Source organism: Haliotis rufescens, unplaced genomic scaffold (genome assembly GCF_023055435.1).
Source record: "Haliotis rufescens isolate VD_foot unplaced genomic scaffold, xgHalRufe1.0.p SCAF_9, whole genome shotgun sequence".
Classification (NCBI taxonomy): Eukaryota; Metazoa; Mollusca; class Gastropoda; order Lepetellida; family Haliotidae; genus Haliotis; species Haliotis rufescens.
The window spans coordinates 13,267,857-13,286,449 of record NW_025964383.1 but is presented as its reverse complement, the minus strand read 5'-3'; the positions used below and the strand labels follow the sequence as shown (position 1 = coordinate 13,286,449).

The 18,593-nt window shown below is 40.8% G+C and overlaps 1 protein-coding gene across 4 annotated transcripts in view; it reads right to left on the bottom strand.

Annotated features, from left to right (window-relative positions):
- The window catches only part of LOC124128229 (sodium-coupled monocarboxylate transporter 1-like), a 136,084-nt gene that overhangs the window by 15,228 nt on the left and 102,263 nt on the right, over nt 1–18,593 (bottom strand). For 2 of the 4 annotated variants that reach the window (XM_048390767.1, XM_048390769.1), the window contains exons 1-8: nt 9,119–9,163; nt 6,677–7,451; nt 5,660–5,728; nt 4,679–4,730; nt 3,413–3,480; nt 3,016–3,096; nt 1,816–1,889; nt 971–1,108 (exon numbers count right to left, since the gene is read on the bottom strand). In XM_048390767.1, the coding sequence (XP_048246724.1) occupies nt 971–1,108; nt 1,816–1,889; nt 3,016–3,096; nt 3,413–3,480; nt 4,679–4,730; nt 5,660–5,728; nt 6,677–7,018 (824 nt within the window). In that variant the 5' untranslated portion in view covers nt 7,019–7,451; nt 9,119–9,163. Of the gene's footprint in view, nt 1–970; nt 1,109–1,815; nt 1,890–3,015; nt 3,097–3,412; nt 3,481–4,678; nt 4,731–5,659; nt 5,729–6,676; nt 7,452–9,118; nt 9,164–18,593 lie in introns of those variants that run through there. The other 2 variants (XM_048390768.1, XM_048390770.1) reach the window with 2 other exon arrangements.

The following is an 18,593-nucleotide window of genomic DNA, read 5'->3' as shown; positions in this document are numbered from 1 at the left end:
TGAATCCAATTCTCCTTTGCTTGCAAAGAACAAAACAATTTGATGTCAATCCCTGGCATAAAGTAACTGAAATAGCTAAAAACATTAGTTGGACAATGGCGTGGATGTCCAGTGAAGATTGTAGGCTTACAGTTTGTTCCCAGCAAGTCGAAAGAGGCGACTAAATGTGTGTTTTTTTGTTGGTTTGTTGGTTAACGCCGCGACCCGTGGGTAGAATAGCTTCAGCTACACATGCTTGTCGTAAAAGGCGACTATGCTTGTCATAAGAGGCGACTAATGGGATCGAGTGGTCAGGCTCGCTGACCTGGTTGATGCATGTCATCGATCCCAATTGCGTGGATCGATGCTCATGATATTAATCACTGGATTGTCTGGTCCAGAATCGATTATTTACAGACCGCCGTCATATAGCTGGAATATTGCTGCGTGCTCACTCAATGAAGGTTCATACTCCAGTGAACTCGCACAAAGTGAAGGTCGATTCTTAAATGCTGATGATACAGTCGGAATCGTTCAGTTGACTCAAGTGCTGTTGTCATCACTGATTTTTAGTGGTCCATTCACATCTTTTCAACAGCTATTTGCCCTTTACGCCAAGTGGGGTCTGTTTGGGCAGAAAATTAAGGGTTGTTGTTTTTTTGTATTGACAGGTTATATGTTATAATATGGAAAAGGTTTGGGCGCTTTCATTAACTAATTGGTTATTGTCGATGGCGATTTACTAACTTTAACATTAAAACATTGATATCTATTTAATATGGTCTGTTTAAGACAATTACAGGAAGTGCGAATAAAATACAGTAAACTAAGTTTATATAGAACTCAACGGGACCACTAATTTTAGTTCCGAACTTCGTTGTAAGCTTATATACAGCAAATACCCGGTACCCCAAAACAGTTCGTTATATCCGCCATTTGGTGAGTAGCGTGTTCGTTATAAACGTAGTCTACAGTTACTGCTGCGACTCACTTCTTGGCTGCTGCGAGTGTAGGCGTGGAACAGACCCTCTGTATAGTGGACTGGTTGAAGATCAGGCCGGACGACCGAGCGAATGTCCCCAGAAACAGGCCCCAGAACGTGTGACGGACAGTCGGGTCCATGTCAAAACTGGATGACAACATCATGGATTGTTAGACAACGTCCCGTGGAAAACAGTAGTGTGTTGTTGATCAGTAAGTTTAGGCTGAGTGATTATTTCATGTTCTACATTTCATGCTAACAAGAGGACATGTACATTTTAACAGAAGTAGGGTCTTGAATTTGACGTGCAACTGAGTTGCAGCAACTTCATTGAGACAAGGAGCAGCACTGTTGCCTCATAGTAAGGTATTCGGTCATCACGGCAGCTCAGGTTCTGTACACAGCAGTGTGAGTCCCATTTCTGGTGCCCCTCGCCGTGATATTGCTGGAATATTTCACTTCGTCACTCAACATAAAGGATCACAATTACAATTTGTGTGATATTTTCGCAAGGTTTTATTTCATAGGTCCACGTAATTGTGCATATCACCCTCAAAAGAGGCGGTTATGTTTGACGTTTGTCGTAAGAGACGACTAACGAGATCGGGTGGTCGGGCTCGCGCACTTGGTTGGTGCATGTCATCTTATACCATTTGCGTGCATAGATGCTCATGATATCGATCACTGAATTATCTGGTTATTACATTCCGCCGCTATATAGCTGGGATATTGATGAGTGCGGCGTTAAACACAAACAAAACAATATAATCACTAATTGTGCATGTATCATATCTGAATATGTTGAAAATTTATTAAAAGAATAATTATCATTTGAAGAAACTGTCAAATCTTACTTAAAGAAATTCAGGCGTCCTCCCTTAGCCGCAGTGGTCCACACAGCCTTGATTCCACCTGCGTCAATTGTGCCCTGAAATACGATACACAGATTCTTTGAAAAAAGGCCAATATTTTTATCCCTACCGGAGACATTTTTTATGCTGATTGGTCGAAATCGACTTCTTCGATGCTAATTTAAGTGACATTTTATATTACAGGAATACAGGAAATAACACTTAAGCATTAACGTATATCTCGTGACTACCTTTCGTATCCCTATTTGAGGCGGTCGGGTAGCCTAGTGGTTAAATCGTTGCAAGAGGTGACTAAATGGATCAAGGGTGGGACGAGGTGCCTTGGTTAATTACTTGTCATCTTATCCACATTATGTGGATCCATCCGGGGTAGAATAGGTCTTCAGCAACCCATGCTTGCCGTAAAAGGCGAGTAACGGGATCGGGTGGTCAGGCTCGCGGACTTGGTTGATGCATGTCATCGTATCCTAATTGCGTGGATCGATGCCCATGATGCCACTCACTGGATTGTCTTGTCCAGACTCGATTATTTACAGACCGCCGTCATTCAGTTTGAATATTGCTGAGTGCGGCGTTAAACAACATTCAAACAAACAAACAAACGTGGATCTTTGCTCATCACTGGATTGTTTGGTCCACAAAACAACGGAACAATCCACTGTCATTATTGATGATGTGAAAAGAACTACGTTCGTTTTGCACCAGTTCTGAGAAGGCGCTGCAAACAGGACTTATAAACCTCGGATGACGCCGGGGCGGTCGGGTAGCCTAGTGGTTAAAGCGTTCGCTCGTCATGCCGAAGACCCGGGTTCGATTCCCGACATGGGTATAATGTGTGAAGCCCATTTCTGGTGCCCCCCGCCGTCATATTGGTGGCATATTGCTAAAAGCGGCGTAAAACCATACTCACTGACTCCACTCACTCGGATGACGCCACACCACAGTAACAGAAGGCCCTTCAAAATGTTGGTAAACTTCCAAGCCAGGCAATATCAACAATGCCCGGGGCGTTCCGGTGGAACGGTTCATAAGTTTGATAAATCACGCCTCCTCGGTTTTGGTTGAAAATGTAAAACACTGAGCTTTTCCCTCACTCGCGGTTTTACCTTTCAACCCAAACCGAGGAGACGTGTTTTATCCTGTACTTACAACGCAGTTTCATGACATTCCCAGGAGGCCTACCTTGATGATGACGGATAGCATGCCCGCAAACATCACGACAGCTTGAAAGACATCAGTCCAGATGACCGCTTTCAGTCCGCCCTGCAAGCAATACACCCGTTCCAGTAACATTTCACATAAGGATTAGGTCGATCCTGGTTCATACAATTTAAGATTAATGCTACTTCTCAGATATATTCAACTATTATTAAATTACAATTATTTCTAAAGGTTGTTCCATGTTTTGGCGTATATAACATTACAATTTGACCATTTTAGGATAAAATACTTTAATGGACAGGTAAACCTTGATTTGCAAAGTATTGCTCTTGGTTCGTCAAAATGAACCGGTTGTGTTGAAAGTTTTACCAACAAAATATAACATGTATGAATAAAATAGGATTGACGTATTTCTCACCATGGCTGTGTATACAATAGCGGCAGCTGCAACCAGGAAGATGGATCCTGTCTGGGGAAATCCCGTCACTATAAATAGAACAAGATTTTTTTTCCTTCAAGATTTTACAACTGTCCAGTCAAGGTGACGGTACGTTATTTTGGCGCGGACAACGTATGCTGGCTACCTTATCTTAGAGATAGCAGGGGCGAAACAAGCATTGTAGCAGAAAAGAAATTGTTTACACCTTAGAAAAAAGCCTATATTTTTGACACATAAAAAGCACACAATTTGTTTATAAGTACTAGTAAGCCTCAAGTTTTCTATATATGCCGTGAATTATTTATTCGAACTATACACGGTCGAACATGATATTTATTGTCCAACATGAAAATCGGAATCTTAACGCATTTTAGGATTTTAGTGGTAGCTGTTTTGTGACGTAAGCAAACCCTGCTCTCAAAATTATTCTAATTATAACGATAGGTAGGCTCGCGTTGAAATATGAAAATATATATAACCATCACATACTGTAATAACACACATAAGTAATATTATCGATTCGCTTTAATGTTTCATTTGTCATCGTAGAGGTTTCTTGAATGAAAGTCGTAAATCTGTTGATGAAAACACACACACACACACACACACACACACACACACACACACACCCACACACACACACACACACACACACACACACACACACGCACACACACACACACACACACACACGGCCGTTTTGCGTCTTCGTAACATTGGTTTTGCTTTCACTTAAAACTACCCGTGTTGAACTGTCTGAATGCAGGTCTGAGATTGAACCCATGAACACGGGTATGGTGTGGCGAACATAATATAATCAGGACGAATGTTTATTCGGGGGCACGGGTGGCCTAGTCGTCTAAGGCGCCGCGATTCGCTGTGCAGAGGTACGTCCCTTAGGCTCACCAGAAGCCTATGATTGTGGGTTCGAATCCCGGTTCGCCCCGATTATGTTTCTAGGTTTGTGATCAGCACCATACCCGTGCTCGTGGGTTTCACCGAAGTGGTAAACGTCTGAGACCTGCATCACTTCGGGCTCTCCTCCCACATTAAGCTGACACGCCGTGATATTACTGGAATATTGTTAAAAGCGGCGTTAAACCCAACACACACACACACTCATCTTTATTCGTCGAATGCAGGGCGAGAATGATGCCTGGGCAATTCGTTTCTTCCCTGTCATCATAACATTATAACCAGAGCACTTTTGTTCAGATAATTTAATGTTTTCAAACATACACGTACCTGCCTCCAGTGCTATAGCTGGGCCAAACATCACCACGCCCATGTAGAAAACCTGGAATGGCATAATAGTTTGAACTTGGGTGAGATGTTTGATTTGATGTTTCCTTTTAAGGACGGATTCAGAAATATTCAATCTATATAACGGCGGGGTGAGAACAATTGAGTCTGGACCTGACAAGCCAGTACTTGATAACATAAGCGACGACATGTAGCAACAAAGTCAGCGAGCTTGACCACCCGATCCTGTTAGTACCCTGTTAGGACAGGCATAGTTACCTCTTACGGCAAATATGGGCTGCTGAAGATTGCACTTATTTTGCGACGTGCATGCACGTGCACTAGTCCGGATCAATGCATATTTCATAGTGTTAGCCCGCTGAGGTACGATGGCGCAGTTTCACATGGATACCCAATTGTCACCGGGTCTCTGTCTAGTCACAGTCTAGTAACTGCACGGCTCCCCTCTTTTAATTGTCCGGCTTCCGTCACCATTCGGCAAAGTCCGGCGGTCGTTGTCCAGTGCCTTTACGTCCATTGTTAAACACTAAGGGGCTCGTATATTTCATTCTCTAGCGATTTATTGGCACACTATTTTCTTGTACTGATCTGAATTTTCAGTCGATATGCATGTTGCCTGATTGCACACAAAGGGGAGCAGCTAAGTTTCTATGTTTGTTGATGGTGAATGCCGGGGCGGTCGGGCAGCCTAGTGGTTAAAGCGTTTACTCGTCACGCCGAAGATCCGGGTTCGATTCCCGACCATTTCTGGTGTCTCCCCCGTGATATTGCTGGAATATTGCTAAAAGCGGCGTAAAACCATACTCACTCACTCACTAATGGTGAATGACAAAATATCAACTAAATTATTATGAGATTTAATTTTGAAATTGCACTGTTGTAGGTTGTATATGTTGATAAGCTGCTACTATAACCCAGACATTAGCGTATGGATCTTTCCTATACGTATCTGTCCGTACTTACGTATGATAGAGCGCCAAGGGTAGTTCCAAGTTGACGGATCGTACGTGATTTAAACCGCCCATCCAAATACTGAAAACATAAAATAAATATATAAGTGATTCAGGTGAAGTAAACCTTTTTAAAATTTAAAGTACTCATCAAATATTATTATATTCATATTGCTTTTCACTCTTTACGTACGTAATTGAGATGAGTGATTGAACGATTATAGCACTGTCAAATCTCATTAAACATCACAAGTTTTACAGACCGCCTCCTTAGTGTAGTGGTAGAGCTTCCGCCCGGAGAGCGGAAGATCCTTGGTTCAATCCCCAAAGACGTTAAAAGATGGTACTTGTTGTTACCCTGTCTGGCGCTCGGCATTAAGTGGCTAAATAAGAACTGGTCGGCTCGGAGTCAGTAAACTTTGTCTGAGTGGGGTATTCATGATAAACTGCTGCATGATATCTCAGTGAGCTAGCACTATAAATCAGCATCAGTCCGGACAAGTACAAGCAGCCACACACACACATGTGTATGTACGTCGCTATATAAGTTCAATAATCTTGGACGCGACGTTAACCCCATGTCACCTCACCTCACATGTTTTATTCCAGTACGATAACTATTTACGTGATTATCTGACAACCCCTCCAAAATATGATCGCCCAGTCTAAATAAATGATATGTGGGTTCTTGAGCAAATCAGACGTCAGCCAACGAACACGATTCGACTTCATTTCTTTATTATCTCGATTCGGAAATTAATTTTAAGAAAAGAAATTTCATATTGAACACAACTGTTCCAAATAGTGTACTCTCTCTTGAGTGTAGATGACATGACACTCGACAGGATGTATGAACTATCGTCAACAATGTAATGTTGCGGTCTTTATTATTTACATTCGGAACTGATGGTTTTACTTTGTTTGCGAGATACGCAATGCAGGTCTCATACCGAGACTCGATGCTGATTGGCTGATTAGAAAGATTTCCTGACGCGTCTAAGCTAGTTCCGCTGTATTAATCTGAACTTACCTCGTAAGCGCTTGTAAGTTTCAGGGGATGAATCAGTGGGATCATCAACACCCTGCATATCAGAAATCCCCCCATGAAACCAAAAAGAGCTATAAAAAGCTGAGCTCCATACACGTATACTTCTGCCGGATAGCCCAACATCATGATCGACGACTCAAACGACACCATGAGCGACACAGCGACGGGGAGAAACTTCATGGCACGTCCTCCGACCAGAAACTCGGATGTTGTTCGCTGACGTCCGCCAGACATAGCAAAGTAAAGTCCTATGCCCAGTGAGATGAGGATGGTGGCGCCGAACACCACGTAGTCGACGATGTGGAAGCTGTGTCTGCTGGCCATTGTAATTCGTTTCTCTTCCTATTGATCCAAGTGAGTCTTGGCAAGGGATGAGTCTTGTGATGCTTGGATGCGTTTATGACGCTTTGGAAACCTTTGTGATGCTCAGAGAAATCTGGGGATGCCTGCCAATCTCTTGGGACGGGTATGCCTGTCTTGGAATGCGTTGGGATGTATTGGTATGCGCTTAAAGGCCTTGAGAAAACAAGGTCTTGCGGTGTCTAGGAATGTCTTGGGGTTTTCGAAAATTCTTGAAGTATATTGAAAGGTCTTTGGATGCTAAGGTAAGAAGGCAATCTGTAGATTTGATACCATCGGTGTGGACTTCAATGTGTTGAGAATACTCTTGCCATCTCTGCACGATGTCGTTCCTCTGTGCTACGTTGCATAAGATGCCCTTGTCACTCTCAAGATGGACTGGGCATTGGGAAACATTCTGTTGGGTTTAAAACACAAATATATAAGCATACGTGTATACAATGTACCTTTACCTACATCATACATCGTTTTCTATAAACTATGGAGAATTTAGGTGAGTATGGTTGAGTATGGATAAGTATTCTTAAATTAGATGACATCCAAAGTAACAGTATATTCGTCTTTTAAATAACTAGACATGCATTGTCGGGCCTTAAAGCGGAGTACAGGAAGCTAAACACGCCAACCTGAGTTCTGCACCAAATGGCAATTGAAAATAATTTTGGTAACATTCAGGATAAGTAATGATGCTAAATAAACAAGATTAATATTTCCAAAAATATGGTCAGTTTTAATTATTGGTTGGATGTCGATTTTAAAACAATCCATCAAAATCTCACACAGTATTATCAAATCATGGCGGACAGTGTCTGCACTGCACGCTCCATGTTTAAAGCAGTTGCCGTCACAACTAATTGTAATGGGCCATGTAGAAGCACGGTGGTCGGCCCTATCATCTGGCGTGTAATCGCAACTTTGTCACACTGGTGTCGGAGCTTGGAGTAAAGCAGTACGTCGTACAAACAGCAAACTAAATGTTATAGATTGTAACAGTAAAATCAGTATCCGTTACACATTCGTCGACCCGTGACGGCCCGGTGTAGAATAGTTCCTCAGCAACCATTGCTTGCCGTAAAAGGCGGGGCTGAACTATCCTTGTCGTAAGAGGCGACCAATGGGATCGGTTGGTCAGGCTCTGGACCAGACAATCATGTGATTGATATCATCGATCTACGGAATTGGGATCAATGACATGCATCAACCCAGGCAGCGAGCCTGACCACCCGATCCCGTTAGTCGCCAGCTGTAAATGAAGTCATCTGAACGTTATGTTTTACAAAACTAAACACAGTCAATGTCGCTGCAATAACGTCGAGACCTAGCTTTAATAGCTACTGATCATTACACATAGCTTTCCTTAATTATCGGAGAATATTGTATGCATCGCCAGAAGTATGTTACGTTTTAAACATTTCCCCAAATGCACGGGGCTGAACTATTTATCAACATATGCAGAAACAGAAGCAAAAAGGATTATTGTCTGGTGTACCCGTGATGATGTAACAATTAAATCCTTTAAAAAATGCATTTCCTAAAGAAATAGTAATGTTGTCTTCAATGAAAATAATAAAATAGCTTCAAATGCGATCTAGTTAATTTTATGTAAAATAGTTTTCAATGTCAAAGTCAAAAAAGAAATCCATTTCATATTTCTAGGTATTGAACCCCAAAATATCCTCCCTCCTGACAGAAGGAGAAATGCATGTTTAGGAATAACCAAAAAATCACGGTCTTAAAAGTTGAAAATACACTCTGATGATGTTATGCAAGAAATAACAACTAAATATAAAAACACACAAATAGTATGCATTATAGAACCAAAGAAATATTAAACCTCTTCGGACAGAAGGGACAAATGCATATTTTGAAATAGCCATCGGATGTAGAAGGAAAAATGCATATTTTGGAATAACCAAATAAACCACAGTCTTGAAGATTTAAATGAAATGTGTATCTTTATGAGCGTGAAATCTTTCAATATCAGAAGAAACATTTACAATATGTTTATAAACCACAATGGTAAAGATATAGTTGAATCATACAACAGAAACAGACGCATACTACCTCTGTCCAAATGAGTGTTTCTTATGAACGTTGCCACACATCTCTCCTCGGGAATGAACGCTTCTGTCTCGTCATTGTGATTTGAATGAAATATTTGCATATTTGAATGCATTAACCTGCTATAGCGGTCGCTAACGTGCCGATCAGATGACATAGAATATTGTTTTGGGAATTGCAGAGAATCACTAACGAGGAACTACCGATATCATATACATCTAAAAACGGCATAACACAGTTCATACTCAACAACTAGTAATATTCTGTTGTTTTACATCTCAACACATTATTATGATATTGAGATAACCGTTATTATTATCGATAATTTGCAGTTGAATATGTTGACAATAATATTAATTTTGAATATTTTCATTGTGTATGCTGTCTTATTTGAGGTGAACATCCCAATATATATAGTTCCGTACCGAGTTATCTACATGTCTATTTGTATAATAATGTACTCATATGGTAGACAAAAAGTTTTATTTTCACACAGAGGGTAATCATGTTAAACAAGGACGAGACAAAATCAGATAAGTATTAATGCAAGTATGTACTGAATGAGACACTACTTCCTGGAATGTACATAGTCGTTCTGGGTGTGATATGTATAAAATGTATCATTTAACTCCGTTGTATATGAGCCTGTGGACTTTCATACAACACAGAATTGAATTGAATTGAATGTTGATGACATTGCAGTTAACAAGTGGTTCATTGTTGGATGATGATATTAGCCACTAGCAATATCAGAAGTGCCACTGTGCACGACCAGCCAGCACACTGGCACACGCCCTGGGTTAATATACTGGACTTTATTAGTCAGGCACAGAATCAACTACAATTTATAGTCGATTACAGAATAATTACAATCTATTTAGAATGAGATCTTAGCTCTCGCTGCCGCTAAACAATAGTGTAAGGACATTTCGTTGCAGGTCTCGTCATAACGACTGTTTGCGAATGAATGACAAGAAGTCAACATTTATTTAGCCAATCAGAAACCAATTTTCTCTTGTTATAAAGGCACTTAATTCAAACTGGCCACTTCCATTCAAGACTACGCTTTGAAAAAGAAACTTTGACAAAGTTCTCGATTCTCGTTCCGGAAAGTTCAAGATTTGAAAACAGATTTAAAGAACGTTCTGAAACGTTCAAGATTTTAAAACAGATCTAAAGAACGTTCTGGAACGTTCAAGATTTTAAAACAGATCAAAAGAACGCTCTGAAACGTTCAATATTTTAAAACAGATCTAAAGGACGTTCTGGAATGTAGAACAGATAGCGGAGATTGTATGGCTGTACTTCCAAATGGCTGTGCAAAGCACGTAACTGTCGTTCGGAATACCCCGTGTTAAACTTTTCGAGGTTCCTCATTTGGTAAGTGACGCTCTGATTGGTCGGATGAAAGGTCGTTCTGACGTAATGGGATGTTCTTAAATGATTGCTTAGCGGTAGCGAAAACTAAAACCTGATGTTAATGAGATTGAGAATGATTACAATCAATTATATATAAACAGATATGCGAAGAATTAACAAATATATAAAAGGATTCACAATGACTAATGCAGATTGATTTGCACACAGCAGAATCACAATGTGCATGCAGCTTACGAATGATTTAATAGTACTCATACAATTCAGGGGAGGTCGGGTAGCCAAATGGTTAAAGCGTTCGCTCGTCACGCCGAAAACCCGGGTTCGATTCCCGACATGGGTACAATGTGTGAAGCCCATTTCTGGTGTCCCCCGCCGTGATATTGCTGGAATTTTGCTAAAAGTGGCGTAAAACCAAACTCACTCATTCACCTATACAATACATCCTCCAGTCTCTATCTGAATGCGGCGCATTCACAAAAATAGACATTCACACAAGCGTAGTATATGTGAAGCATGAAATTTAAAAAGTTAAAAATGAAACAGGATCTTACCGTATAGTATCTGGTTGTAGCCACATTGCCGAAATGGTCAGTGTACCTTCAGGACTTTCAACATAAAGATAGTGCACGCTGCTTACTTGTGTGAATAATAGTTGATTTGTCAGCCACAGAGTTATGTGTGACTGAGCTATCGCGGATGGTCTAATTTTCTGATAATATTGTCAATGATGTTGTTATAACTTCGGCTACACTTATCTCGACAGAATTGCATAACTGAACTTGACCGAGCCACTCTTGATAAAGGTGTTGAAGGGTTCGTTTCAGGTTGAAGAAGGAATGCTGACCAGTATACGCGTGTAGGCGTGGTACATGAGATTATTAGTTTAGACTGATAAGGGGTTAAGTCTTAAATTTGTTTGCATAACCCTGACCAGTATTACAGGCCACACTGGCCGTGAACTATGTCCAAATCGCGTTATCAGTTTGACCCTCAGCATTTTTAAGGTATTGGGACGTTTTCCGTTGGTTTGTTATATTTCACAGTTTATATAATTTGTGAAGACACCCAATTCCATTCGTATCTCATGTATCACTATCAAACTGTTATGATACCAGGTGCTCGCAAAAAGTTTAGCGTTTCATGCTCCGTTGGCATCCGTCACAAACACATGCAAAGGTAGCCACAGCCTGTTCGCTCTGATATATTTCAGTAAAAAGAAATAGGTCTTCAGCAACCAATACTTGCCATAAAAGGCCACTATGCTTGTCGTAAGAACGGGATCGAGTGGTCAGGTTCGTTGACTTGGTTGATGCACGTTTTCGTATCTCAATAGTGTGGATCGATGCTCATGATATCAGTCACTGGATTGTCTGGTCCAGATGCGATTATTTACAGACCGCCGTCATACAACTGGAATATCACTGAGTGCAGCGTTAAACAACGAACAAACAGTCAATAGCAAAGACAATCGAAATGGAAAACGATAATCATACCAAAGCCCCCGCCCTACCCATTTAAGGAAAATGTCATTTGCAAAATATATATTCGATAAAACAGTACTGCGTTTCCCATCTAAAGGTCGATTCTCATTCATGTCACAAACTGTTGTCCTATCTCCTGCACCTGCACTAATATTTGCAGAGAGCATGTGCTTGGAATACATCACGGCATGGACTTGTATTAATGTGTAATCACACCAATCAAATCATGAACCGAGTGGAGGTAGCTTGTCTGATTGTGTGGTCCAGACTTGATATTTTACAGACCGCCGTCATGTAACTGGAATTTTGCTGAGTGAGGCGTTAGACAACAAACAATAAATACCATGTGTATTTTCGAAACCTCAAAGGATTTGCTTCAATTCTGTTAATTTCTTCACCTCTATCCCACATAACAAACTTAAGGAAAAACCTCATTCCGTGACCCATGGGGCTTTTGTTTCAAAATGCAGGGACCAGAGATACAGTCACATATCTATCTTCAGAGGTTCAGGGCAATTTGTCAAATTGAAAGTAAATAACATCTGAAGGTTTACTGAGAAAAAAATTGTGAAATGCTTGACTTCCTCTTTGATAATTTCTCTGTAAAATGTAGGGGTGAGACATTTAGGCAAGAAGTAGACATCCCCATGGTGACCTATTGTGTTCCGCTTCTTGCTGATCTGTTGCTTTATGCATATGAATCGGAATATCTGCTCGGTTTGGCAAAGGCAAAACAAGGTAATCTGACTAAGACGTTTAACTTAAACCTGCAGTGAAAGCATGTTCGGATTACGGATTGCGTGGCTGATACGATTGCTACTCCCTTGATGTCATCCATGTTTTCTGGTATAACCCTACACTTGTGTATTTGGCATTCACTTGATGCTCAGTTAATGAATTTATTACAGGTATAACTAGTGGTAGCACCGCTCAGATTAGCGGGTAAAAATTCCTATTTTGCATTTCTTGTGTCTGGGGTAATTATTCATTATCTATATTCAGGTTTGAAGTGAGGTGAAATGTGTGTTTTGTAATATGCACGTGGCAGCCAAGCAGGAGATGAATTGAATGTAAATCAACGGATCATTCCTAGCCATCAAAGAATCAACAGAAAATACGTTGATTGATTAATCGCTGTTATCTTGCACAGTGGATATGTCAAAAGTAATTGTTTAAATGTCCAGGTTTACTAAAGCAAAAGGAATACACTCATATCATGGCGTGATATGCCGATGTAAAAACAACATACTATGTTCAAAGGTTAACCGATAATACGTTGATTGATCGCTCATTGTTATCTAACTCAAGGGATTTTTTAAGAGCGGTGGGTATTATGAAAATAGTTGTCATGTGGGCTTCTCAGCTGACCTTTGGGACTTGACACCTATGTGAAACAACTGAAAAAAACCAAGTGGTCAGTTGAGAAACGAACACGGGTTATAATATCCCGAAACGCTATACATATTTTAAAATATTCGATTGTTCCAGAGACACGTGACATCGAAAATGTTTCTTTGTCCGGGATATTGTTCCGTTATGTGGATATTCATGGATACATTCCTCGAACAAGGTAGCGGCCTAAAATTATACATATAACTTTGGTAGGTTGTAATTATGATATTTGCATTTTGTTTTCATTCATTTGCTGCAGCATTGAACAGAATTCTTGTTCCTCTACGTCTTGGTTGGGAAGTTCTTCGATTCGCGACAGACGTTGTTTTCACAAGTCTGTATATATTACAGTCAATGTGTAAAATGAGATTCACTCAAGCAATTTATAAAATGTCCAAATAGAAAATTTATTTAACGCCTGGATATTTATTTTACAAATTGCCTAAAAAATATCTGTCTATTTATTTAAAAGATTGACTTAAAATGATTAAGACGTTCAAAGGGGCTTTAAAGATCACAATAGATTAATTATGCTAGGATTAGAAGCCAAACAATTTAGAAAAGTACTTTTAATCCTTACATTTTCAGTCACTTGGTGATGTTATTAAACATAAAAATGTTAGGAATTCGTTATCATAATGATACAGGTGGACATTTTTCTCAGGCAATTTGTAAAATAAATATCCTGGCGTGGAATAAATTTTCTAAGTGAAAATGTTACACATTTTGACTGTAAAAATATACACACGATAAAGTGAGCAATGCTCAGGTGAAATATTTACTTTGTGTTGCAAGTTAAACTAGTGTAAACGAAAATCACAAAATTACCAAGCAAGTGACTTACCAAAACTTCGTCACAATTACCGATGCTGCCCATAAAGATACCTACATTTCCTTATTATTTCCAAAACTGTATTTCCTTTTGTTGACCAATGTGACTATACATCCTTATACTATCAATAAAGGTGACAAATGCGCTTACGAATGGCGCAGCACAGGTCGCGAACTAGTCTAGATTTGCTATATCATCCGGGTATTTACGGGGGAAAAACAATAACAGAGGCAACAACCAGTCCCGGGGAGTTGCTTCAGATCAGTGCCCCTTTAAGCTTCAGGTATATTGATGATCTGATATCGTTCAAATGAACGATTTCTTCCACTGATTTACCCACCTGGACTAGCAATAAAGGAGACCAGTGAGACCACTTCATCTGTTTCATATTTAGATCCATGCATAAAGCTTCAGAGGTCAAAACACTGTCCACAAGACACAGGATAGCAATGATAGCGTTTACATTTCATAACTTTTGAAGTACAATCGAGCATGTTCTTGCTACCATGACTTCAAAGAGCGAAATACGACTCTTGCTCAGAAGATGTTTGATCAAGGCCATAGGGGGCGGTCGGGTAGCCTAGTGGTTAAAGCGTTCGCTCGTCACGCCGAAGACCCGAGTTCGATTCCCGACGTGGGCACAATGTGTGAAGCCCACCGTGATATTGGTGTCCCCCGCCGTGATATTGCTGGAAATTGCTCAAGGCGGCGTAAACCTCACTCGCTCACTCACTCAGTCACTCAGTCACTCACTCACTCACTCACTCACTCACTCACTCACTCACTCACCCACCCACCCACCCACCCACCCACCCACCCACTCACTCACTCACTCACTCACTCACTCACTCACTCACTCACTCACTCACTCATGGTTACAACACACAGTAAAACCTTCAAAATTTGACGCATCCGTGACAAAAATTGTTTCCGATGCAATTCCTTAGTTTGACTTGCTGATCTATTTCAACCCGACATCTTCACAGATCAAAAGCTGGTGAGTATATGTTTAGTCTAAAACATAACCTAGCGGTATATTCGTTATATGCTGACTTTGATAATGCATTTAGTGATGAAATACTGTCAGCATCCCCAAATATACTCTTCAAAAAAAGAAACGCGATACAATATATTTTGGCAATAAAAGCAAAATTAGCGGACCAAGAGGTGCAAAACGAAGTGGTTTAATGTGTTATAGTGACAGTGACACATTTCCGGGATCAAAATGATCACAACAAGGACATGAAAACAATTAGTCGGGAAACACGTACGATTCGGAAAAAAACGCACCCAGTACATTAACAAAAGTACCATGGAGTTGCACGTACTAAACCTGCAGCAACACCATAAACTGTAGTAAAGTGCAGTGTTTTTGATTGCCTGGCATCTGCGTCAGTCGAACAGTGACAGTTCAACAACACGCCAAAATTAACAGAAGTGAAACGAAACAGCGTCAAAGGACGCTTGCAGGCAGGGGAATCCCGATCAGATGTAGCCAGGGTTTTCAATATAGCACCAAGCACCATCACAAGGCTATTGGATCAGTTTCAACAGCACGGGTCAACACGTGATCGGCCAAGGTCGGGATGACAAAGAGTAACCACCCCCGCCCAAGATCGCTACATCCGAGTGCGCCATCTACGTGAAAGCACGACCACAGACACCTCAACCGCATCCCAAATACCCTGACTGCGCAGAATCTCCGACCAGACCGTTTAAGAGCAGCAGGTCTACGAGCAAAACGTCCTGTTCGATGCCTCATATTGAGTCGACAACATAAAGATCAAGATTTCTCCACCGTCGAGGGAATGACAGAGCACAGGTCTACAGACGTCGTGGAGAACGTTACGCGTACAGGAAGTGGACAGGTTTGGTGGGGGTAGCGTTATGATGTGGGCGGCTATCTCTCATAATGGCAGGACAGGGTTGGTTGATATCTAGGGCAGTCTTACGGCTCAACGATACATTAACGAAATTCTCCTACCACACGTCCTCTCAATTGCAGCCAACGGTAACGGTGCATTCCAGCAGGACAACTCTCGGCCGTATACAGCACGGATCACAAGAGCCTGTCTTTACAACAACAACGTTGATGTTCTCCCATGACCCTCCAGATTCCCGGAGTTGAACCCGATAGTGCACCTGTGGGATGAATTGGATAGACGGTTACGCAGACGTCAACCACAACCCCAGACTTTGCAGCTGTTGACTTTTGTGTTGCAGGCCGAGTGGGCTATCATACCCCAGGATGTGATTCGCATATTCGTGTCTTCCATGGGCAGGAGATGTCAGGCCGCTCTCCATTCGAACGGACCTTCACCTTGGACTTTTCCTATGTACCGATAACTGAGATGACTACTATCACCAAGTGTTCTCCCCAAAACATTTTGGCTCCATACCTTGTACGGTTCCTCGTGTAAATGTATTTTCCTACCTTACACAAAACTGACTTAACGTTTCTTTTTTTTAAGAGTATATATAATCGATATTTCACTCAAGTAAAATAACATGTAGAAATAGCGCTTAATGCCCGAACGACTTTCATAATAAGCGAAACATTTTACATTTTCTAGTCAAACACAATGTTTATCTTATCTGCAAAGTTAAGTGTTAACTTGTGGCTGCTCCACTCGTGAAAATACCAGTCACTTGATAAGAGTAACACATTCTAGATCTGACAAGACACGACAAGAGTCCTCTATTGATTTCTCTCTTATAACATTGAGCAGATGATCATGATGATGAAGATGATGATGATGATGATATGTATGTGTGTTTGTGTGTATTTACACTCCGCACTCAGCCATATGCCAGCTATATCACTGCGGTCTGTAAATATTTGAGTCGACCCAGTGTCTGGCTTCATCAGTAACATCCCGTCTCGTCGGGTGCAATAGCAAGCATTCAGGCAAGTCACTGATCATGAGCCTGTGACCACCCGATTCAATGTAGTTGCTTTGTACGACAAGCCGACAATGATATTTATACCGACGACATACAGCGACGATTTGATATCTCTCCAAGGTATGTAAGATTGATGGTCACGTCTCGCCTGGACAACGTTTAGAGGCGCCAATACCGAGATGACACGCTTCGACCAATGTCCGAAAACCACGTGTTGAGCCGATAACCGATTGAAAACGAGGTTCCGTGTCATACGGTTGTTTTAGCGCCTGATCTGATTTTTTCGATAATTTTTCCCATATCTCAGCACACACGCTATTAGGAGAGCAAAACTAATCCAAGATCTCATATCAACACAGCATTCTCGATTAAATTGTAGTCGTGCTATTTTACGAAGGCTTCTCTCCGATGTCGAGATACTGTGAACTCCATAACATTCTGTGATAACCTGAGATTGGAATCCAATGTGCTTTATAAGAAATAAGACGGTCGCACGCACGCACGCACGTCGCTATATCAGTGTAATAATCTTAGACGCGACGTGTAACCCTATTTTTCCTCACCACCTCTGGGAAACGTAAGTATTTCATCCACAGTGCGACCACAAAAAGTAAAATATTTAATTTACGAACAAATTTGTAAGCAAATAACAATATAATGATCAGTAACATATTTTTATTTTGCAGATTGCATTTAACTAAGATAAAAAAAAAAGCATTTCCATAATCATAAGAAATCTCTACCAAAATGTAGTGTGTTCAGAATCAGAATCAGAATCAGTTTATTCTAAAAAAACACAAAAGGTGGTCAAAGAGCACATTAAAATAAATAATTATGTATATATACAAATTGCAGACAAGATGGCAGTTAATAACAACATGTGATTACCTAGCATTTTTATATACGAATGGTCATTTTTACAATAAATCTCGATACATTCTTTAGATCCTGTGTGTTTGTTGTTGATAAGAGTTTTACAAATTTTATAATATTTGGCCATTCAGTACAATATGATGATAAAAATGTTTTAAAAAAATAAATGAAAGTTCTAAAAATGTGGTACCAAAGCTGCCACGTCAGACAGAGACAGGGACGCTTCAACATGTGCGTCTAGTTCGGAAGGGGAATCCGAGAACATTACGTCAGACAGCTTAAACGACGCAACTACATGTACGTCTAGTTCGGAAGGGGAATCCGACGACGTTACGTCAGACAGCTTAAACGACGCAACTACATGTACGTCTAGTTCGGAAGGGGAATCCGACGACGTTACGTCAGACAGCTTAAACGACGCAACTACATGTACGTCTAGTTCGATAGGGGAATCAAAGGACGTTACGACAGACGGCGATATCCAGACCATATCCATGACAACCCAAGCCAAAGCATCCAGTGGGATAAAGTCAAAAGCCCTCACCACCAACCTCAAAGACTTCAAAATCACAAAAATACAAGAAGCCATCTTTAAGGTTATTTCATACCCCCGGCA